The sequence below is a fragment of the Sinohyriopsis cumingii genome, chromosome 6 (assembly GCF_028554795.1).
Source record: "Sinohyriopsis cumingii isolate HCF-2022 chromosome 6, ASM2855479v2, whole genome shotgun sequence".
Lineage (NCBI taxonomy): Eukaryota > Metazoa > Mollusca > Bivalvia > Unionida > Unionidae > Sinohyriopsis > Sinohyriopsis cumingii.
Genome location: NC_142966.1, coordinates 93730431 through 93756555, shown reverse-complemented (window position 1 = coordinate 93756555; position 26125 = coordinate 93730431). Strand labels below are relative to the sequence as shown.

At 34.6% G+C, this 26125-nt stretch overlaps 1 protein-coding gene across 1 annotated transcript in view; it reads right to left on the bottom strand.

The window, feature by feature from the left end:
• Positions 1 to 366: 366 nt before the first annotated feature.
• Positions 367 to 26125, bottom strand: part of LOC149797464 (DNA repair protein RAD50-like) — a 212784-nt gene continuing 187025 nt past the window's right edge. The window contains exons 31-34 of the mRNA XM_089960763.1: positions 24325 to 24464; positions 17049 to 17182; positions 14984 to 15112; positions 367 to 5317 (exon numbers count right to left, since the gene is read on the bottom strand). Of these exons, the coding sequence (XP_089816889.1) occupies positions 5269 to 5317; positions 14984 to 15112; positions 17049 to 17182; positions 24325 to 24464 (452 nt within the window). The 3' untranslated portion in view covers positions 367 to 5268. The remainder of the gene's footprint in view (positions 5318 to 14983; positions 15113 to 17048; positions 17183 to 24324; positions 24465 to 26125) is intronic.

Sequence of the window (26125 nt, the reverse complement as noted above, 5' to 3'; positions counted from 1 at the left end):
GTATAACACTGTTCTCATTATACTGTGGTTTGTATAACACTGTTCTCATTATACTGTGGTTTGTATAACACTGTTCTCATAATACTGTGGTTTGGTAAACAAGTCAGTCTGAGTTTATAGACCCCAACGATCATCTTGAAATGAGGAACAACTGCATTGTTAATATATATCATGTCTGTTCTTATTCACATGTCTCTCCCAAAGCATGATAGTGTTTTATTCAAATTCATACAGTACATCCACATAAACACTGGATAGTTAATATAGACTTTAATCTGTAAGATAATATCTGTTATTTCCAATGGATAGATGTAATTCAAATCGGTATTCCAAATCTTGTACTCTCAAAGAACAACAAACTGGAAATATTCTTTACAACTGTGTTTTATTGCATAATTTGTTTGCTAATAATTGACCACATTTAATGATTTATTTCAATGAATATGCTCGAACTGGCAAAAATTAAATCAATAGGGCTAATGATAAAAGAAATGCATAACAAGTAATGATACTCAATCAGTTTCTGTACCTGCACTCTTTACCAAACTCAAGCTTGGCTTTCCTGATGATGTGTCATGAAGCAATGCCCAAAAAGAAGCAATAAAAATATTACCAATCAAAACTGCTGAATTATTATCTCTATCACATATACAACTTGAAGACTAAATATGCAATATGTACTGTATTTGATTATAGAGTTGGCACTAATGTACTTTAATGACAATAATGACTTGAAAGCACGTTACTGAGATACAAATAAAATTGCATGAACCATTATAACATTTTCATAAATGACTATTGGTTCTGTGTATATATATATGTCGGGTTCAACCGCAAACAGCACATAACTGGATCTGCCATTACATAATGTGCTGACAAGATCAGGTCTATGCTGTTTGTTCTATTTGTTAATCCTAACAAACTGCACACATCCAGATCTCTCAACAGAAAGAAGGTTGTTGTTGTTGTGGGGTTTAATGCCATTTTTTCAGCACACGACAGGCTATACATGGCGGCCAGTATTAATGGTGGAGGAAGAACCCGGAAAACCCCGGAAAGAACCTCCGACCCACGAGAAGCTACTGGCAAGCTTTCTCACATGCCCACATTGGCTGAATCTTTGACTAGAACCGCCACAGACAGAGGTGAGATGGCAGCGATCCGTAACAAAGAGCGCTTTAGACCACTCAGCCACTCGGGGCCCCCCAGAAAGAAGGTAAGGTGGTAGCTCAACAATAATTTTAACTGCAAAGTGACTTTCAACTAAACAAGGTTACACTGTGCATATTATACATGGCCTCAGTTTCACAAAATTCAATCATTTTTGGCAGTCAAGGCTATTTTGATCACTTGTCAATAGATCAAGTGCAGATTCTGGACTACCATAATGCACGTTTCTCTTTAATGAAACCTATCTCTTGTCGATAATACTGCCAATTTTGTTCACTGAAAGTCATACACTTTCTCTGTTTTCCATTTGTTTTGATCAAGCTCATTCCAAGCGCTTTTCCATAGATCTTCAATATTAACAATTGCTTACCATTGGGAAAGAAGACTGGTCTTATTTTTTTAAATTTGGGAAAGAAGACTGGTCTTATTTTTTAAATTTAGAACAGTCACCAAATAAGTTCCAGAAAACAACTTTTCACACAAGTTTTGCTCATTACCATTGACAACTTGTATATTTTTATAATAGTTGATTGAGTACGAGTTTATACTGGGCAAATAGTTAATTTTAATTCAAACTTAAATTTCAGCTAATCAGAATGCTGAATTTTAGACTCAAGTTCTGTTGACTTCACTTTTTGGCAATCTAAAATACACATCGAGGTATCAATCTTTCAAAAATAAACTAAAACAATCTTTCAAATAAACTAAGTGCAGTGATTGACTATTGACACAATGGAAATGAACATTCACAAACCAAAATGCTTAACATCTTTATTTATATCCAGAAAGATGCAATGATAAAACACTTTTTTCTCAAAAATACAACATATCTTGTCAGATTATTATATCAAAATCTTGTACGTCTTTTTTTGGCACAAAACTGTGGAGTACTTCAAGACATTGGTGAAATTTATAACAAAATGTAAGGAGCCATGGCATGACCATCCTATATCTGAATTTGTATTATAACGAAGATTGTTACAGTGAAATTCAGTCATCAGAGTGGTAATCCTTAAGCTCAGCCAATCAGATACAAGATGACATAAACATACACAGATCTTGCACATAATGAAATTCATCCAACAACTGAATGATACGAGACTATTTAACAGCTTTATTCAAAATCAGACCAGAAATATCATTGGTGTGGATCTTGATCATAAACACATTCAACAAGGATTTTTAGGACATTTACAATTGTGATCAAATCCTATTAAAAATACAGTCCAGAGTGGTAACCAGTTCAGTCAACCAGATGACAGATAACATCAATAATATGTGCGAATCTCACTCATTATTGAACTCATCTGAGATTTTGATAATATATGCCCATATTTCAAGTTTAATGCAAACTGGATCAGAAATATGGTCAAAAGAGAGGTACCAAGCTCAGCCAATAAGCTGCAAGATCATCACTTCTTTAATATCTTGCTCATTAATGAATTTGCTGGAGATCTTGATGATATAGGCCTATATCTCAAGTTTGATCAAATCAATCAAAAATATGCCCTTTGGAGGGGGTAACAAGCAGGACTACACCATAAGCACACTCCATCTGATGGCCAAATGAAAGTAAATGGATAATATTTTACAAGTAGCAGTCTAAACTTTCTAAGCCTAACATGGAATAAACTACTTATGAAGAGCTTCTAAATGAAATTTTCCTTACAGCCCAAGCTACTTCCCACAGGGAATATTCAGTTGGTATCAATTCAGATTGTTTTCTGCCATTCCAAGGCAAAATATGTTTCTTTTTACAGCAGTGACAAAGAACGTATATGCTACAGTCTGTTTCATTTCTGAAAGTGGCTGAGAGTCAGCTCCAGCACTGGTCTTTCACATTTCAGTCACAATCACACAACAAAGTCAGCATTATATCCCTTTGTAGCATTCGGAACAAAAACTATTATGCATGCATGTATTTTTCATATATTTTTTAAGCACAGGCATGTACCCTTGATGCGACTGTTTGCTAGAGAATCCTATTCTCTGAAATGTACTACCATATTTAATGTATATATTAGCACACAATAATTTTTTCCTGTCCCAGAACTTATGGTGAAATTTTTTTTCCACCTAGGTCATATGTCCAATACTTAACAAAATAAATTTGTGTTGAATGTTCCCCCCCCCATGCACACTGCAATAAAATAGATAAACAAAATGCTTATTTGATAATGAAATGAAAGAAACTAACCCTGTATTGTTATCATTAATCTTTTATCTCTTTCATCACAGGCAGTAAAGAATACAATATATCTATGAACTATATGTAGCGTAAACATCCATACTGTAGTGTGTATCAATTATTTCAGATAACACATGACATATTGTTAATTGACATGAACATAGAGAAACAAATCGTGTTTGCTTGTACTCAAAGGTTTGAATATGCTATCCAACTGAAAACTGGATCAAACAAAATCGCAAACGAGAGGGAAATAATAAACCGATTGCTTGAAGGTGTCTGCCATTCACGCATCACATGATGTTAGGTGCAAAATAAAAAAGATTGGATTATATCCAGGTCAACTATATGACAGTATCTCAAAAATAAAAAAAAATTATCAGCAGGTCCAGCAAATTTAAACTGTTATATCGACTTATACCTGCATGAAATCGATAGAAACATTATTTATTTTCTCAAAAATGGCAAGTATTATAATCATTATGTCTTTAATCTGCTGACAGACTAGACGAAACTCAGCATAGATGAAACCTGACCCAGTAGTCACATGACTTCACAAATCTCAAACAATGACAATGACAATGGAAGTCCAGTAATCATGTGATATCAATAGAAAACTCCTTTTTAATGTTGTTGTACAAAATTTAAATTATATTAAATGAAACCAGAAAGAACATATAATTCTCAACATATTTCTTTCGAGAACAACTACAAGAAACTTGGCCAGTCTGATTCATCAAGCAGAGTAGTCTGGTTCCCTGCTTCATATGCTCCCTGCATGAGAGCATGTCAACGTGGTAGTCACGTGATACAACAATTCAGTCTTGGGATAAATATAGATAATTTTGTGCTCTTTCGTTTTTGTATTTTTTATTACGACTTACATTTAATTTTTTTCTACAATATTTGAAAATGACAGTTGTGAGATTCTGTGTTCTCGTGCAGCTAGCAAAAGAAATCACTAATACTAGCTCAAACTTCATCAATGCATTAGTTTTATCATCTTTCAGCAGATTAAAGACATAACGATTTTAATACTCGCAATTTCTGAGAAAATAAATAATTTTCATATTGATTTCATGCAGGTAAAAATCGATTTAACAATGTTTAAGTTTGCTAGCCATCTGCTAAGCGGCTATGCTTTAACACCACCATGTTGGCCTCTTGTGATGCTAGACTGGTTTTCATCCCTTCCACAAAAGTCTACTAGGTGAATCTAATCCACTAAGCATTTGGATTGTCTCAACAAATATATTTATGGCAAGCACCCAAATGATTCATACTGCAGCCTATTAATATTATGGTTAGAACTCGATAAATTTAACTCATGATCAGTACAGTTATGACTCAATTACACAATTGTTTCGCGCGTCAAGTTGTGGAGGGAAATTCCCAACATTCGTCAATATTTGCGAAATTCAAGGACTTTTCATGGTCGGGGAAAAAAATGATAATTTCTCCCGACTTTTCCCCCAATTACCCAGTAGCGTGGGAATCCTGAAGTTGGCTACTGGACAAGATGTGCAAAACTGTGAAAATCAAGCTGATACTGGTATTAAATATGTCATTAAAAGATATATGAACACGTTATGGCATAACAGTAATCAAGACCAGAGACAAAAAAGTTTATTTATGCAAAGTACTTATTTTTAGACAATTATTCCGACATACCTGTTCCTTTCAGGAAGATCCAGAAATGTCATTTGTGGAATATATATATATATATATATATATATATATATATATATATATATATATATATATATATATATAAAATCAACTATATAAACAGTATGTAGTAAACTAGTGACATGAATTTACGTAATATTAAGATCATTGACAAAATGCACAAATTACATTAATTAATCCACCACTGTTCTTCCAAACAGTTTTCACACTGCGACATCTTCTCACCTATGAAGGTCACTCACCTTTGATCGAATCAGCTGGGAACACCCACTGGAAAAGATGAGTTGATCTGATTATATTTATAATCAGTTAACAATGTGGAATTTACTTTCTCCCAACAATATAAAAGTATGTCATTTCCTCTGCAAAAAGCAATACTCAATTACAATGTTTGTATTTTGTACTCTCACTCTGTGATACCTCAGAATGACCAGAACAATAACAGATAAACATAGATATGATGGCACTTATGAGTTCCATATAAATGTAAACATTTATGTAACCAAATCATGGACACGTCCATAAATAATTTGGTCCGCTGTCACACATTCCAACCATGCACTATGTAGTGATGTTAAGATGCAGCACTCCAGATAGACTATGCTACTACAAAAACCATGTCTGTGGGTGGGATTTTCTATAACCTTAGCCCCTAATTGATAAAAACATAAACTTAAGCATGTTATTTCACAGTGTGATATCAACTCCAAGTACAATTATAACTATAATTTTTTAAAGAAAACGTTTTACTGGTTTTAATTACAATTTCTCAACATGGAAGCAGATGGAACTTGTTCAAAAGAGAGGTCCTACCTTTCTGACAAATGGAGCTGACAATGTTTGCCTCCAAAATTACCATGGCAGAAACAAGAAAGTGTTGTTATCAGTATTTTGTTCAATGGAAATTTGTAACAATGGTCATTAAAAGAAGGTTACTAATCAGTAGTCATTGACAGCCTAGCAAAAACTTCACAGCCATAAGGCATTTGGATTTGCCAAATCTGTGTTTCATTTGTTTTTAATTAGCATTCCATTCTTTTTGTTTCATTTATGTTCTCAGAAATGCAGATTTGTTTTCATCCATCATTTCCTTCTTTTTTCACTTGTTTGGAACAGGTATATGTATTTTAGAGACTGTTATTGATATGTGAGAGAAGAACAGCTTTCATGCTGCAATAGCAAGTGTAAAAAGTGACAGCAATGAATTAATGATAAATTAATAAATAACTGCAACCAAAATAAGTGTAAAAATATATCTGTTGAGGAATGTACAGTATTATGACTCTTTGGTCTTAAAATAAGTAATATAAAAAAGTGAGAACAAAAAAGTTCAACAAATAATTTATTTCCCAAGAATACAATGTGAAAATGTAATAAAAAGAGCTTTACAGTATTGCAAATTAAATCCAAATAATTCTAGAATTACTAACCCAAGTCCTATTAACTAACACTTTGAATAAATTTGAGAAATAATCCAAAATAAATCTAAATATGAAAGTGTTGATGGGCCTGTGGTGGCCTGTGTCATGGTGATGCGCCAGCAGTCTATTTTTAAATCACAATAATACAATCCAAGAATATATCCTTAATTGAAATTTCACTATAAATTCAAGTCTCTATTTCCAAGAATGTTATTTTTGATGAGCACTTTGCATTTTCAGTGAATATTTAATTTGAATAATGAAATTCTAGTCCAAATGAAATACTGGACACAACAATAATACAACTGATTCTGCTCAGATCTTAAATCTTAAAACACAAATTAATAACTTTTCCATTGAAAAGATTATATAGTACTCTACCTGACCTCAGGTCACAATTAGCATTTTCAAAAAAAGACTATAGTAAAAACTGTTTTGAGCGACCTCTGCTTTGAGTGACCACCTGTCATTTCCAACCACAATTGTAATGTGTGAATCGATTTTATTATACAAAAGCTTTGTTATGAGCTACCACCTGCTTAACGCGACCAGCGACCGCAATGTGTTGGCAAAATAAGCATTTCGACACTACTATGAATGAACACATCACAAAAACGAGGATAAATTCCACTGAACTTTATTTAGTCCCCATAAAAACAACTGCTTGTACCATTCTAAAGTTTAAAAAAAAACAGACTAAAGTATATGTAGATCAATTCCTAGTCTAGTTCCCTGCTTTGTATTCTCTCTGCATTGTTCTCCACTATTCGTATTGGGGTGAGCAATGCAGGGAGCATAAAAAGCAGGGAACCAGACTAATTCTTCCTGCACTTAGTCTGCTTCCTGGCCTTATCGTAGGACATTGCATCCCTATCAATGACTGTATCATGAGGACAGACAGACACCACTGACCTATATGTAATCAATTGTTACAATGACGGCTTGATTAGTAACGATTGTTCTGATAAAAAACAAACATAAAAGGAATATTAAAAAAAAAGATTGTTGCTACTGGTGATAGATGCTACAGTCCGTAAACCAGGCTAATGTAATGTACATGTCACGAATTGCTGTTGTAGTGCCAAAGTTGACATAGTGGTCGCATACACTGTTTATCTATAGAGTTAATCCGTATTGCCAGGGGTGAATAAGGTCATTATCTATTAAACCAGTAAGAGAGAATCATTTGTGGGATTCAATTGAAAGTGTTCAAGACTTGTGATGTTTGTTGTATCCCCCCCCCCCCGATGTTAAGTCATTACATCCCAATCTCAAAGCTGCCACCTATTCAAGTTGGTGTGACTGATTTACACACTTTGCTTATAGTTAATCCCTGTATGTCACTTTTGAATAAAGCCGTTGACTTTTGTCTCTGAGTAAATGGTTCTGTTTCTGCATGAGATAAGTGTTTCTTTTTATCTAATTGTTAGATATGCAATGCACATGTATAGATTTTTCATATCTTCGCACAGCCCAGTCCAAACCATCTTTATGTTCGATATTACAATTGAGCAATAATAATTTTAACACCTAGAACCTTAATAACAATGGACAAACCTCCATCTAAAAAGAAAAATTTTAAGGCTGGAGAAAATAATTATTGTACCTGAAAGAAGTGAAAAAAAGCAAACCACTTAAAAAAAAGTGGTTTAAACGTCGGTAAAACAAATTTAGGTTGTTATAAAGGAAAACGAGTAATTCAGAAATGATTTCAAATGCTAAAATATGTAATCTTCCAATGTAAATGTGATTTCATGTTTAATGATAGAAGTATATCTTTATTGCTATAATTTTGTTTTTAGATGAATGCATACAATATTTTAACAAGAACTATTAATAAAGAATAGAATATATGTACAGTCATTGTGCTTATTTTTCTTGAAATTGTTCTGAAACGGGGCCTTGGAAACTGATCTTTTTGTACAAATCTGCTATGAGAGACCACCTGTCTTGAGAGACTGCTTTTTGTTGGCAGAAGGGGTGGTCTTTCATAACAGGTTTTACTGTATTACCTAATTGAAAATTTCATTCTGGAAGGTTCCAATGTTTATAAGATAAAATCATTGTTAGAATTATAAAGTCTTTTAAAATAAAGAACATAGTAAGTACAGTGAACGTGATGCAGGCAAAGATAATAATCCTAATAGTTAACCCATACTCACAGAGAAAAATTTAGTCAGGTATTAGTTGTTTACAGAATTAAAAAAAAATCAATGATTCAGGTCAATTAGAAAATGAATTTGATTTTGGACAAGGTGAAGTTCAAAATACTATTATCCATCACATGTAATGAATTAGAAATTAAAAAAACCAATGAAAATTAAATATACAAAACAACATACAAGCACAAGAGGCACAAATGGACATGTCAGTGGAAATTTGGTGGCAGCTTGAAATCTATCTTCAAATTCATTCATGAAATTCATGGAAGTTTAATATTTTCCTTTGTAATTAACTGTTCAACATTTTGCATCTGCACTATTTTCTTCAAAGTGCATTCATCAGTGTTCATTTGCATTCACTCTGCATTTCATTTCAGTTGCATTATATACCTGACTTGCATTTACTCCCGTACAGAAATTTCTCATGGATTCCGTATGGAATACTTATGGAATCCATATGGAAGAGATATGGACTGAAAAACTTATGGAATCAGACAATTTATTCCATATCAATTTCATAAGTACTTCACAGCAAGTGAAAATTCCATATGGAATAAAGTTGCAACTGTAATCAATAAGCACTTTTTTCCATATGGAAAGCAGGCTCATGCATTATAGCATCATGGAAAATACTCTCTGAAGAATTAATAACCTAAACTATCTGATTAAAATAGAAATATTGGTGGGAGTTTGAGTACATGTATATGTCAGTGTAGCTGATGTGGAAGGATGAATATATACTCGTATAAATTTGAAGAAACACATGTATGTCAGTTTTCTTTAATTTATTTCCACAGATGTTTAAAAACAAAGACAAGACCAAAAAAGTAGGGAAAATGTAAACATGATCAGAAAATTAATATCTGGTAGTACAAGCATAGATAAACTTTGGACTTAGAAAATTTGGTGCAAGGTTGTTGTTGTTGTTGTTGTTGTAGGGTTTAACGCCATTTTCAGCACAAGATAGGCTATACATGGCGGCCAGTATAATTGGTGGAGGAAGAACCCTGGAAAACCCAGGGAAGAACCACCGACCCACAAGAAGCTACTGGCAGGCTTTCTCACATACCAACGTTAGCCGAGGCTGGACTCGAACTCATGCAGACAGAGGTGAGATGGCAGTGATCCATAACGGCGAGCGCTTTAGACCACTCGGCCACTCGGGGCCCCTGGTGCAAGGTGGATTTTGGGCTTTGGTGCAAGGTGGATTTTGGGCTTGATCTAATGTTTATTGTGAAAAGTAATTTTACTGGGTTCCTATTAAAATATGCTCTACCAAAATCATACCCTAGTGAAAATGTGACTTCAATTTCAGCAAAATCAATGAACATTTCTTGACATTCACTAAAATGTCCTTTTTCACTAAAATTATGGTATTTTAGGAGATTTTACCAAAAGTTCTGAAAATATCAGTGAAATTTTGTGATTGAAATTTCACTGACTCTGCCAACATTTCTGAAAATATCAGTGGGAATTTGTGATTGAAATTTCACTGAGTTTGTCAAAAATTCCAAAAATATAGTGATATTTTGTGATTGTAATATCACTGACATTTTAGTAAAAAAATATCAATAAGATATAATAAAATTTATTTTTGTTTCTTGTATAATTTGATTGATTTTCAGCAGCATTTATATTCCCTGTTTCTGATAGCTGTAACTGTATTGTTTATTTTGGGAACAATAACTTCTTTCCACCTCTTTCTGTATTATATTTCTTTATCAAATTTTGTTATTGTTGTTGTTGTATTTTTTTATAACTTAAACTGGCTTTAACTGCCCTCAAACAATTTTTCTGTTTTGACTCAGAATTTCGCCTTTCTCCTGACCTGAATCTGATTTTCCTCGATATGGACCCTTTTTTAATATCGTCTCCAAAACTTTTTTAAATAATACTCTATCCAGTCCCATTCCGCAATGGGCTTTCTAATAAGTATTTGTTCCGTTTATTATTTAATGGATGATTGTTGTAAAGAGCTTTCTGATTGGTAAAAATTTTGTACTTGCCCAATGAATCGTTGCATAACGGAAACTGACGGGAATGCTAAACATGGCGATTCGAGCGGGAAACAAGCTTGAATAACCATTTGAAAAATGTGCGGTAAAGAGAATAGCTTGAATGCAAAGTCAATGTGAGCGTAATTAGTCAGTCTGTATGAAAACTGAACGCCAGGACTAGCATTTTGCTTTTCGTGCCATAAACAGCTCTTCAGTAGTGGCTAACATGCTAAATAGGACAAGGAATTGAACCAGGATGATTTTGATAACTCAAAACTGATTAACTTCCAGGATGAATTTAAGGAGGACAACGTATAGATCTCTAGTGGGAATTCCTGCGAAATACCCATGTCTATCAAAGATCGTCATATCTTTGTGGAATTTTCTTGGCCCAAACGTAGAATCATCGTTCAGTATCGTGAGGCATTATTGTGTATATTATCTAAATATTCTAGGTCTGTTGGAATTCAGTGTAAAATAAGAGTACTTATATCATGATAAACGTTTGTCACGGCTGCTTATGGAACAAGGACTAATTCAGAGACCACAACAGCATCATAGTTTGTACATTAATCAAAAATCAAGTAGCAGTACAAGTGACATAGCCGGTATTTAGCATTTCTTCTTTTCATGTCTCAAACGGATGCTTTTCTGTAATTTTGCATTATTTTCACAGTTGAATTTTTTCAATGCAGATTAATATTTTATATATGTTTAAGTGTTCACAGATGCCTGTGCATGTATTGCAGGCTTGATACTTTGATTTTTAAAATCACTTAATTATTTAGTGTCAAGACAGATTCTTCATGTTGTATATACTGTAAATATTGTACATAACAGATAGAAGGCCTCAAGGTAGATTAGTTTTGTAATTAAGTTACCTTCTCTAAATAAAGTCATTATTATTATTATTAACTCCCATATCTCTTGCCTTGGATGTCATATAATTACAACATCTGTAAAAAAAAAATCTTGCAAACTTAATATCTTGGTTAATAAAGTCCGGAGTAAGTCATATTCATGATTAATCTGAAATGTATGAAAAACTTCTGAACCTTCAGTAAAATACTATATAATGATAAAATTTTAGTGAAATCTCACAAAAGTTTTAGTCAAATATTTGTGAAATCTCACCAGACTTTTCAGTGACATGAAAAAGACTTGAGTTATGCCATCATGGATTAGGCTTTGTATGCGAGAAAGAAAATGAAGACAAGAGAAACCTAAATTGTATTTGATAATGTCTGTCAAAATAAAATTTATGATCCATTTTGAAAAATTATGGTGAATATTCATCATTGATTCCCAATGTCTATGAATCATTAGGCAGTTTAATAAAAATCTGAAGCAGATTTTTGTATGGTTTAGACAAAGCGCTTAAAAAACCCGTCTGAAATCCGCCTTAAGTATGCCTGGAAAATTTCATACGGGATGAACTACCGTATTTACCACTTATGTTGGGACACGATAAAATAATTATTTCTTTTCCTGTCCCAGAACTTATGGTGAAACATTTTTTCACTTTGGTCATATGTCCCAAGACTTAAGAAATGAAATAAATTTGTGTTGCATTTGTGCCCCCCCCCCACTGCACGTCGCAATAAAATAGATAAATAAAACGCTTAATTAATAATAAAAAGAAAGATACTAACCTTGTGTTGTTATCATTTATTCCTTTTTTCAACATGAGCATTAAAGAATAAAATATTTCCAAGAAATCCGTATAAGTAGTGTAGGCTTCCATACTGTAGCGTGTATCAATTATGTCCGAAGCCACACACCATGTTGTTCATGAACACTGAGAAACAATTGTGCGTGGTTGTGCTCAAAAGTTTGAACATGTTATCCGACTGAAAACTGGAGCCAACAAAATCACATACAAGAGGGAAATAGTCAACTGCTATCTTGAAGACGCTATTCACGCATGACATGGTGTTGTGTGCAAAATAATGAAGATTGAATTATATCCAGGTCTACTGTATGACAATATCTCGCAAAAAAAAATCATCATATGAAAACACATTCACTTGAGTGCAAGTGACAGTCTTTCCACCAGCTAGGGTTACATAATTATCCTTACTATACCAAGCACATAGAAGCCCTGGATGTGAATAAACATGACTGGCAGCAAGCAGTTAACTCCTTCTTTGAACCTACCGACAGGACATCAAAGAAAAGGTTATTTTTATTACAAAGCAGGCGATCTCAGAAGCCGACTTTGGTTACTTTTTTTTGTAAAGGATATCAATACAAAGGTTATTTTATTGCAAAGCAAGCCGACATCGGAAGTTGACTATGGATTCTGTGAAGTGAGCTGATTTTTTTAAAAAAAAAATTTGAATATACAAAGACGGCTGAGATATGGAAACATACTTGGGTTCCTTTTCAATTCACGGGGATTTTGAAAATAAATTGAAACAATGGAACAAATTTTAAAGTGACACAATATAGTGCTTTGTGCACAGATGTCGATGACCCAGCGTCACCCAGAACATTTAGAGAAAATAAAATCATGTGATGAATTCGTGAAGGCCACAAAAGAAGCAAATGATTTCGCAAACGAGAGGGAAATAATCAACCGCTATATTGAAGACAACTGCCGTTCATGCATGGCACTGTGTTAGGTGCAAAATAGCCAAGATTAATTTATATCCAGGTATACTGTATGCCAGTATCTCGCAAATAAAAATCATTATTTGAAAACACATTCACTTTAGTGCAAGTGACAATCTTTTCGTCAGCGCGGGTTACATAAGTATCATTAATATTTACCCACAGACATCAGTACACCTTTGTATTAATTATTACTACAGATGCCAAGCACATATAAGCCCTGGTGGTAAATAAACACAACTGGCAGCCAGCAGTAAACTTCTTCTTTGAACTTACCAGCAAGACATCAAAGACAAAGGTTGTTTTTATTACAAAGCAAGCTGACGTTGGAAACTGACTTGGATTCGGAAGCCGATTTCTTTTTTAAAGGATATCAATACAAAGGTTATTTTATTGCAAAGCAAGCTGACCTCGGATGCCGACTCCTGGATTCTTTAAAGTATGCCGATTTATTTTTTTAGCTTTGAATATACAAAGACAGCCGAGATATGGAAGCTAACTTTGGTTCCTTTTCAACAGTATTCACGAAAGGTTTGAAAATAAAGTGAAACAAGGAACAGTTTTTAAAGTTACACAATATAGTGCTTCGTGCGTGAACATCGATGACCCAGCATCATCCAGAAGGTTTGGAGAAAATAAAATCATGTGATGAATTCGTGAAGGCCAGGAGAAAAACAGATCATTTCGCCGACAATATGATCATTAACATGGATGAAACTCTAGTGTACTTTGATCGCATTCCTGGATGGACTGATGTTAAGATGGGCATTAAAAGTGAGAATTAGCAAGACTAGTGCAGATTTGAAAAAAATCTTCCTTTTGTGCTTGCAGTTTCCACTTCAGGTGGTGTGTTGCCTCTAACAATTTTTCACGGTATGAGAAAGTGAAAAAAGTATTCATGTACCAAAATAATAGATCGTATGTGTGCAGGAGAAGGGTTGTGTTGATGAGATGCTGCTGCAGTGGATTACAGAGTTTTATCTCAAGTACAGTTTTACATTTTAAAAATAAAATTTCAGTTTAAGTGCAATTTACGACATGTAATTTTCGAATGATTTAAAAGGTGTCCCACAACTTACGACTCGAAAAAAAGATGTGTCGCAGAACATACAGTGCACAAAAAAATTACTTTTAAAATTAATTTATGGTGTTCCAACAAATACAGTGTCCCAACATATATGGTAAATACGGTATTACCAAATTCCATATGAACTATTTACAAATTCCATATGGACCATTTGCCAATTCCATATGGATTATTCAGAAATTCCATATGGAGTATTGCCAAATTCCATATGGATTATTGCCAAATTCCATATGGATTATTCACAAATTCCATACGGATTATAGACAAATTCCATATGGAATTTCAATTTTATTCCATATGGACAACCTACAGATCTCATTGACTAATTAGCATATTCCATGAGATTTTCCATACGGAGTATGTATGGAGTCCATAACATTTCCATATGGATACACTGAAATCCATAAGAGTGGTAAAACTATAGAATAGAACTGTCCATATGGATATTTCTGTAAAAGTACGTATGGATTCCATATCCATTCCATGTGGAAAATTTCGTACGGGCTTTCCATTCCATTGTCATTTTACTCATACAATTACCATTTCATGGACTGTACAAGCTGATGCTATAATGGTGGATAATATGCAAGTATAAATTCGTTTTTGAAATTAATGTTTAACTTGAAATGCCAAATACATTGGGATAAAGGACTTACTCTTGATTTTTGCTAACTTTATAGAACTCTTCGACATAGTCTGATCTTCCCAGCAATTCCACAAAATCTTCATCATGGGTGATGATCATCAGCTGGAAGTTTCTCTGATGAGATCGGCCCTTGATAATGCTATAATTATAAAGATCCAAACTGTCTTCAAGTACATAAGTTATAAATGTAAATAATGTGTCCATTGTCAGACATATATATAACTGTACATAATGGCCTGCCTCTGTGTGCTACTGTGATACATTCTGTATAAATTTTTTAACCCGCTCTCCCCTTATGGGTGCAATGGATGTCACCCAAAATACCCCCCCCCCCTCCGCCAACAAAGCATAACCTCTTTACGCTGATTTTGTGAATGCACTATAGTTGAGGCACAATATGCATTTATTATTATTAATAATTCTTCTGTATTTGCAGGTCTCAGTTTTCTTAGTTTTGCAAAAATGACATTTTCACTGGTACATGAATTTACAGAATTGGAAAAAGTTGTTATTCTTTTTCAGAGAAGTGTAATTGTTTAATGTAGGAAAAAAGGTGTCATTCTTCACACAGAAGAATGATTGTTTCGATTAAAATGGGAAAAAGGGTGTTATTGTACATACAGATGTATAATTGTTGAAAATGGGGGAAAAGGGTCATATTCTTCACACAGAAGGATAATTGTTGAAAATGGGGAAAAGGGTGTTATTCCTCACACGGAAGGTTAAGTGTTTAAAATGGGGAAAAAGGGTGTTATTCTTCGCATAGAAGGATAATTATTTACTGGGTCAATATATCTATGGCTTGTAACAACCCAAAAAAATCAAAGAAATTTGATACCCCACAAATGTTATTAAATTTGGTAACCCATAAGTAGTACTGAATTTGGTACCCCACAAATAATATTGAATCTGGTACCCCACAAATAATATTGAATTTGATACCTTACAAACGGTATTGAATTTATTACCCTACACATAGTATTAAATTTGGTTCCCCACAAATAACATTTATCAGTTAATAATTATTTTTTACAACTAGAGGGTGGCCAAAAATATTGTTCCCATGTTAACTTGTAAAGTATAGTTTTCTGAAAGAAAATTTATTAATAAATAATTTGAGAGAAAACAAGGGAAAGCACGGAAGGATAATACTAAAACAGAAGCAAGAGCAACTCTAAAATTGACACTGAAACATTTTCCAGTACTTTTAATAATTAAGTATATCAATGTTTTCTTATTTTGTTACAAGGTTGCTTTTACAGCCTTTGAATGTTTTTATGTTATATTTCACAAATCTCTAGCTGCCACATTAGGAGTAAATATGTCTGTTAAGAGCAATTAGAATTTCAGAGCCCATGGTGTCTAGTTGTGTGTGCATGTCTATTCGTTTAATTTCCTTTTAATCAAATGCAAAAGGACAAATATTATAGCAAGCAATAACGTAGCAGAGCATCTGATGGGAGAATGGTATTTACTGAGTTACCGTCAGTAAATAAATTATTATTGTTGTTATTATTATTATTATTATTTCAAAAATGATATCACTTTATATGCAACAGTTCTGGAGAAAATGAGCTAACTGCAATCTGTAACTAAACTCATTGGACCACAAACTGCAAATCACTGACCTAATTTTCAGTGAAACATGCAGTACTCCACATGACATCTAAACGTCAACTTGTGTGACTATGAGTAACAGTGTCTAAGAAAATGACATAAACTCGATTAAAAAAGTATGAATAAATTGATGAATCAAGAAATACATAGTATTACACCTCTGATGCAAATACATGGTAGGATTCCATGGGCAACAGTGTCTGATAAAATCAGCTAATGATGGCAACTTGAGTGATGACATCAGACACACAGACATTATTCTTTAAGTGAGAGCAGATTAGAAATCTGGCCCAAACCTACATTACTATCATTGTAAAATGGCTACCTAGGTGTACTTTCTGTTTTTCTTGAACAGGAGACCAAAATAATTTAGTCAAATGAAGAATCATACTTTTTTATGCTTCATTGCCTAACAGGTGTGATCTATTGGATTAGAAAAAGGAGGTTACAGAACTTACTCAACCAAGGCACGAGCTAAACTCTCAATGTTTTCTCGATCAAGATTTGTTGTGGGTTCATCTAGAGCCAGGATGCCACAATTCAGACAAAATGTTTCTGCCAGGGCCAGCCGTATTATCAAAGATGCCAACACCTGAAGTAGAATATTGATTTCAATATTGACAGAAATAATATAATATCCATGATATACCGTAAGTATTCACTTATAAGTTGTGTCAAACGGCAGGTAAAATAGACCCCGATCCACTGTTGCATAATACACAAGAAAATCATGGTCTATTTTGTTTGTTCTACTCAAAACCAGATCTGGGTCTGTGCAGTTTGCACTTAGGCTCAAGCTATAAGAAATTAGACTTGTAATGGAGTGTGTGTGTGTGTGTGTCTATATAGAGTATATGTGTAGCATGTACGCTTTATCAATGATATACCATGAGATGTATACATTTTTCATTAAAAGGAAATGAGGCCTGCAGAGTTTCCTTTAAATGAAAAATGTATGAGTGGTATATCGTTGATACAGTGTACATACTATACATATATTTTATTCATATCACATACAAATACACATATTTGCCTTGTGACAGAGTTACGACCTACTACGGGCAACTGTGTATTGACCGAGTGAATGAACTCACATCCCTGCTACAAAATGTAGTTCTGTGCTTTTCTATGGCTATTCACAATCACCTTTGCATATTGATATGTTGATTGTTTTCTATTTTTGAGTTTCTATTTTCATTCACACTGAGTAAATCAATATAAGACACACTTATGATTTATACATGAAAGATGGTTTTAATGAAGACCTTTTCATATTTAATTAATAATACTTGAATTTTAGAATCTTATTATAGGTTTAAGAAACAACAACAACAAAACATTAAACCCTGTAATTTTATGTGTGCCCCTTAACCAAGACAGGATATTTCAACTTTGTATCATTGATTATATGAACACTGTAGATAGCTCCTAAGGGAAGTGTGTGTGTGTGTGTAATTCGGATTTTTAACGTAGCTTTAAAAAATTTCAGTCATATGCTATGATGTCTGTAGTGTGGCAGTTTATAGTGATGTCTAGCACTGGGGCATCATGACCCAGACATGTAGCATTATGTCCCACCCAGTCACATTATCCTGACACCAGACCCGACCAGTCCCAACACTAACCTCTTAACACTGAGTGCCAAGCAAGGCAGCTGTTAGCACCATTTTTGTAAGTCATTGGTATGACTCAGCCTGGGATTGAGCCCACAACCTCCCGCATCCCAGGTGGAAGTTCTAACCACTAGGCCACTGGAGTGGTTCCCTAAGGGAAGTGTACACATACCGTTATGACAAACCGTATTTCATGTAGTTACTTGGTGCAAGTTCAGTTTCAAGGTTTTCATCCAATATTTTACATGATTATGGATCAGACAGAAATAGTGTTTCAAAACTGGATATCGTCCCTTATTAGCTGGAACTCTGTGACAGAATGGCAACCTAGCAAACTATTTTTAATATAAAGTGTTATAACTGTAGATTATATCCTGGATAATTCATTGTCTATTTAGTAAAAATACCATGACAAAAATAATACCAACAAAACTACAAAATAGTAATGATCATAGGTAACTGAATGATTAACAAATTAAAAATAAACCAATTATTTAATTTAAAAAAAACTAATCAAAACAGATAAAATTTTATTTAATTTTATTTGTGTATGGATGCCAATTTAGTGTCTTGATTTTAGCTACATTTGGTTTCAGTATTCTTGGGCAGCATATCCAGCATGGTATCGGTTTGTGATGGTCATTAAGTTCTGACTAATTGTCTCCAATATGGTTTACTCTGCAGTAGGCTACTATTGTTTCCATGATGGGCTAGTGTTTGTTGATGATGTGAAATACATTTTAGTTGTCTGGAAGGTATGTCAGGATAAATGACATCCAATCAATTTCTTTTTTCCTCTATATTTTAAGTGGTCATTGTATTTTCTTTCTTTCATTTCTATACCTCCACAACCATGTCTATGTTATAGCTTCAGTTCACCGAATGTTCAGACAACTCCTCAGACCTTTTATTTTTTGACCGTTTCATCAGAGCAAAGTCTGCACAATTTTAGTGCCTCGTACGGAATGTTCTGAATGCAATGCTTTGGATGACAGCTGTATGGGATGTTGGGAATTCAATGCTTTTGGATGACAGCTGTATGGGATGTTGTGAATTCAATGCTTTTGGATGACAGCTGTATGGGGATGTTTTGAATTCAATACTTTGGATGACAGCTGTTTGGGGATGTTCCGAATGCAATGCTTTGGATGACAGCTGTTTGGGGATGTTTTGAATGCAATGCTTTGGATGACAGCTGTTTGGGGATGTTTTGAATGCAATGCTTTGGATGACAACTGTATGGGGATGTTCTGAATGCAATGCTTTGGACGACAGCTGTATGGGATGTTCTGAATGCAGTGCACTGGATGACAGCTGTATGGGGATGTTTTGAATGCAATGCTTTGGATGACAGCTGTTTGGGGATGTTTTGAATTCAATACTTTGGATGACAGCTGTTTGGGGATGTTCCGAATGCAATGCTTTGGATGACAGTTGTATGGGGATGTTCTGAATGCAATGCTTTGGATGACAGCTGTTTGGGGATGTTCTGAATGCAATGCTTTGGATGACAGCTGTTTGGGAATGTTCTGAATGCAATGCTTTGGATGACAGTTGTTTGGGGATGTTCTGAATGCAATGCTTTGGATGACAGCTGTTTGGGGATGTTCTGAATGCAATGCTTTGGTTGACAGCTGTTTGGGGATGTTCTGAATGCAATGTTTTGGATGTTGGGGATGTTCTGGATGCAATGCTTTGGATGACAGTTGTTTGGGGATGTTCTGAATGCAATGCTTTGGATGACAGTTGTTTCAGGATGTTGTGAATTCAATGCTTTTGGATGACAGTTGTATGGGATGTTCTGAATGCAATGTTTGAATAACAGCTATTCTAAGTCTAATCCTTTGGATGACAGCTGTATGGGGTGTTCTGAATACAATGCTTTGGATGACAGCTGTTTGGGGATGTTCTGAATTCAATACATGTACTTTGGATTGCAGCTGTTTGGGGAAGTTTTGAATTCAATACTTTGGATGAGAGCTAGATAGGAGAAGATACTCATGATACTTGTGTCTGTCAGTTGGTGTAAAGTAGATTTCCATGAGAACTTTGTTTTATACTAGCCTGTTTGTTGTGTCTAGAAATATGTGGTTAGAGACATCAGTCATTTATTTTATTGTTTTTGACATAAAGTCATCCAGATTTTCTCTTCCATGTTGCCATTTCATTTCTATGTCAATAATGAAGTGTACCCACTAGTATGGTGCAAGTCTCACTGATGCCAACAGCTGTTTTTGGTTTGTAGGTTTAGCACCATTTTTTCAGCAATAGGCTATACATGGTGGTTTGTACAGCCAATGAAGGTAGAAAATGGGAAAAATACTGAACCATGGGAGGCAACTACTGTAGCAAGAATGACTTATGCAAAGAAGTAAATAGTTCTGTGTCTGTGTATAATTACCCCTATGTGAATATCAGGGTTATTCAATTAAAATCTAACTGGTTAAGGTGCTTTCATTATTTTCTGTGTGGAATAGGGTCTAAACACTTTTGAAATTGTGCATGTATACATTTTACCTCATTCTATTGCTGGTACCATTAATGGAAAGTTGCATTCCCCCAAACAATCACAATCTCCAAGTAGATTTAAATGGAATATAATTTTTCTGAGAAAAAATTGCAATACACTATCAAAAAAATTGAAGTAGTTAAGTACAACCCCCAAACAGCCAAATGAGTTGTCATTACCAAGTTACATTTTTCTTGATGTATGGTTTTCAAAGTCTGAATCACATGCGTGTCTGATACAAGTTTGCTGACATCCCTGATGGCATGTTTTTTAGTCTACATCATGCCAATCTGATACAAGGCTATATACATCCTTGACAGTGTGGTTTTCTAAGACTATATAACATCTCCATCTGATACAAGTCTCTTGAAATCCTTGACAGTGTGGTTTCCTGAGACTACATAACATCTCAGTCTGAAACAAGTCTCTTGAAATCCTTGACAGTGTGGTTTTCTAAGACTACATAACATCTCAGTCTGAAACATGGCTATTGACATCCTTGACAGTGTGGTTTTCTAAGACTACATAACATCTCTATCTGATACAAGTCTCTTGAAATCCTTGACAGTGTGGTTTTCTGAGACTACATAACATCTCAGTATGAAACATGGCTATTGACATCCTTGATAGTGTGGTTTTCTGAGACTACATAACATCTCAGTCTGAGACATGGCTATTGACATCCTTGACAGTGTGGTTTTCTGAGACTGCATAACATCTCAATCTGATAACTAGCTCTAGACATCTTTGACAGAGTGGTTTTCTGAGACTATATAATATCTCAGTCTGTTACATGGCTCTTGAAATCCTTGACAGTGTGGTTTTCTGAGAGCACATAACATCTCAGTCTGAGACATGGCTATTGACATCCTTGACAGTGTGGTTTTCTAAGACTACATAACATTTCAATCTGAGAAATGGCTATTGACATCCTTGACAGTGTGGGTTTCTGACAGTACATAACATCTCCGTCTGAAACATGGCTATTGACATCCTTGACAGTGTGGGTTTCTGAGAGTACATAACATCTCAGTCTGAAACATGGCTACTGACATCCTTAACAGTGTGGTTTTCTGAGTCTACATAACATCTCAGTTTGTTACATGGCTCTTGACATCCCTGACAGTGTGGTTTTCTGAGTCTACATAACATCTCAATCTGATAACTGGCTTGACATCCTTGACAGTGTGGTTTTCTGAGTCTACATAACATGCCTATCTGAAACAAGTCTCTTAAAATCCTTGACTGTGTGGTTTTCTGAGTTAACATCTCAGTGTGAAACATGGCTACTGATATCCTTGACAGTGTGGTTTTCTGAGTCTACATAACATCTCAGTGTGAAACATGGCTACTGACATCCTTGACAGTGTGGTTTTCTGAGTCTACATAACATGCCTATCTGATACAAGCACCTTAACACTTTACAGGAAAGTAATATCATTCCTGACAGCATGGTCTTCACTGAGTCCACATCACACACATCTGGAACAAGGCCCCTGAAATTCCAGCCTGTATGGTTTTCTGAGTTTTTAACAAATAGCTATTGCTACAAGGCTCTTGACATCCCAAGGCCCATGTTCTATTATTACTACCAAATTTGCCATGCTTATGACATAGTCGAGATAAAAAATAAATGTGTATGTCAACAGAAGCCATTACTCCCAAATTGAATAAATCCTTTATTTTCTAACAGTTTATGTTGCCAATGTGCCAATTATAACCTATACTATGTTTTATTGTAAAACAAAATTTTTTGATGTTTGGCACCAGTCTTTAATGTTGCCATTAAACATAGCCTCTCTTGCCTTACCAGCATTAAAAAGTAACAACAATCATCATTGTTCAACTTTTATTTTGTAATTAACTGTACCTATTTACAGCAAATGCAATATAGACTTTGACTATGATATTCATTGTTGCCAGTAGCACATGGCTAGATAGTATCTGTTTGTAGCATGTAAACATGTTTTTGTACACAACAAAATAATTATTATTTTCAGATTTAGAAAACTTATATGTAAAAAAAATATTATTTTGGAGTACTGACCTTGTAAGATAAATAAAGGGTTTAGCTCTAAACAAGATTTATGTGACACATAATGCTTGGCAACGTAACAGCACTGATGTAAAAATATAAACACAACATTGCTTTGTCTAATGTTGCTTTCGACCAAATTACCTTTTTTTAAACTACTCAAATACATTATAAGTTAATGTGTGCATGTGTATGTGAGTGTTGGGGCAATAATGTGCCAATGTATAAAATTATGTATTTTTTAAAAGAAATTGTTGTAGTGGGCAGATTTATGATGATGATCCACGTCAAAACAGCTCGATTGCTATTTAGATATTTGTTTCAGTGAACGTGTCTATGTACGAGAGAGAGAGAGAGAGAGAGAAAGAGGTTAAAAAATGTTACAGTGATAGTAATCTTTATTGTACAGTTACCTAATCATTGTGTTATTCCTAATATAAACACTACAAGGGCACTATCATATTCCATTGGCAACTAAAACCCAAGTAAATTAACCATTCTTGTTCTAATTAATTGATCCATTGTCACTGGGCCTCATGGCTATGCAGATGTATTATACATGCTAAATAAAAATGCTCTGAACTTTAGCTGGACTGAAGACCAGATTTGCCTCAACAGATCAAAATAGTGAGGCTTCCTGTAGGAAATGAGGCTACCCATGGGGTATTGAAAATGTGTCAGACACAGTTAAACATTTATGTGAAGTTCACAGATAATTTGGTTTGGTTTTTCATTGAAGAATTTTTTCTTCTTCATATACCAAACATACTCGGAAAACAATACAGTGGTCATTTTTTGCGTACATAAAAGATACATCAATATTTTTTCAAAACTGTTTGCAATTTGAATTTCGTTTCTTGATGTTAGGTAGCTGTTAGTACCATTTATGTAAGTCTTTGGTATGACTCTGCCAAGATTTGAACCCGTGACCTCCCATATCCGAGGCTGACGCTCTAACCACACAGGCCACCAGAGCGGTCACCAAGTAATAAGCAAATATTTATCACAATAAGTTTTCATTAACTTTGCAGATGAAAAGGGTGACTGGGAAAGAAAAGCATTATTATTTTTTTCATTTTCACTTACTATGATCACACACTGCAGCCATGTCCACACATTCTGATGGTAGACCGGTTCTAAGAACTTCTACATAAACAAACAAAAATGATACTGATCTGGTACATACTAAGAGATAATGAGTCAACTTGATTAATCCAATTGCCTATGCACTTATACTGATTCTACAAATCTGTTTAAAGCAAGCACCCAAACAACCCATAAAGCAATTATATCTCACCTGACCAGAGAGTTCTGCAACTTCCACAAATTCCAGTAAGAACTCAATAAACTAAACTCTCATTCTGTTCAGTTACAACTCAATTATGTATCTCATTTTGCAACCAATTGATGGCTAAAATTCCCGGTTTATTCCCAACTTTGATCAACATTTACAACTTCAATGGCTTTTCGGAGTCTCCCAACTTTTACCCTTATTTCGAAGAGGACATGGAATCCCTGCTCGTAACTACATAATATAAGAAACCATAATGAATGAAAGTACGGTTAGCAAAAATCACCTTCTGTCCTGCACTACATCTTCCTCTCATGTCTAGGGCCGTATCTCCCTTTACCATGACCACTCTGTAGTTGTATGTGCGACGTGTCTTCATGGAGGCACTATCGTCCTCGTCAGAACGAATTTCTATTGTCTCAATATCTGTAACACAAAGCAGAGATGATGCAAAAGAGGGGCATTAATCATAGTACTGTGTCCATCATACTACGAAGGAATTATCTCTGAAGAATACAAGATTACATAAGGATAATAAAATCTCATATTTCAGCATCCTCTCACTGTAAGGCCATTCATTTTAACACGGTTCTTGCCATAAGATTAGTATGGCCATGAATTTCATTATGTCATAGTAAAATCACTTATCATGTATTCCATTATAAGCCAGTCCCACTACAAAGCAGTACATGCAATGACTCTCAAAGGATATGGATTAGTGAGAGAAAACATTAGAAAACTTAATTACTATTACATATCCAGATACATGTACAATCATCCTAAAAAAAATACCAGGTCTGTGCTTTGTAAAGCATGAATGCCTTCACTGCAGACAAAACAGTCAAACTCCATGTAGTCTGAACATAAATCTTGTAAAATCATTTCAAGATATAAAAAATTTAAACAGGTCATCTATGTGTGAACCAAACCTTATACGCCAGTTTCTGCATAATATTGCTGTAATGGTTGTACACAAGAAAAGTCCAAGGCCAAAGTCTAGATCTGTTTTTGTAAAACAATTCAAGCCAAAAAATATAAGTATAGTAGCTTTCTATGATATCACAGGTTCTATGGTATTGTGGTATCAGACGTTTTCAGTATTTTTTGCATAGCACCACCTATTGAATGCTTATCTTTCATACACTGGATGATCATAAGTTACCAATTCATTTTGGGAAAGTGCTGGGATTGCTGGCGAGTACACTTTAAATATTACAAACATGGCCATACCCCATGTTCTCAGACAGAATCTTCCTAAAATCGCTATTACTGTAAAAAGTTTGTCATTTTGAAAGTGTCCAATGATGTTATGCAAGAAAATAAACTTGACTGTGGTTTACTAACTTCACACAGTCGTGATGACTGACATGGTTGACAGCAATATAGAAAATCCACTACACAGGAAATAAAACCTATCCAGGAGCAACGAGAAGGAAGGAAATGAAAAAATGAACAGTCAGATTGATCAGTGATGGCAAAGAAAGCATATATTCAATTCACAGTCCTAAGGACTGCGTCCAAAAGAAATTCTTACATGGTTTCAGAGATCTGAATGTTTATGATAAAGACAATACAGTTCTTGCCATTTAAGATTTAAATATTGTTGCAGTTGGGCAGTTAAAGTCAGTGACACTGTTCGCTGCTGTGGTAAAGTCAGTGACACTGTTTGCTGCTGTGGTAAAGTCAGTGACTGTTTGCTGCTGTGGAACAGGTTGGCTCTGATAAAACTGAATGTGACTTGTTTCCATCTTTTTCAGAAATAAATGTACCATTCCCAGTACAAAATGCAAAATGTCCTAAATGAGACAATAGTGGAATGCAAAATGGGAACAAGGTGTAAGTCATGTCAATGTTCAATTGTGGTGTCAACGATCATACCTAGGGGCCGATTGTATATATGGGCATCTGGTTATTTCTTGCAAAGAAATTCCATAATAATGAATTTCCTCACTTATGTGCAACAGAAAAAGCTGTCTCTGGCATAGAAAGTACTTTGGCAGCAGCCATTCAGAAAGGTTGCATTTTGCGGCATGAAGAAGAGTTACAGGCTGTTTCTGTTACAGGAGGCAGCGAGAAATTTAAATATG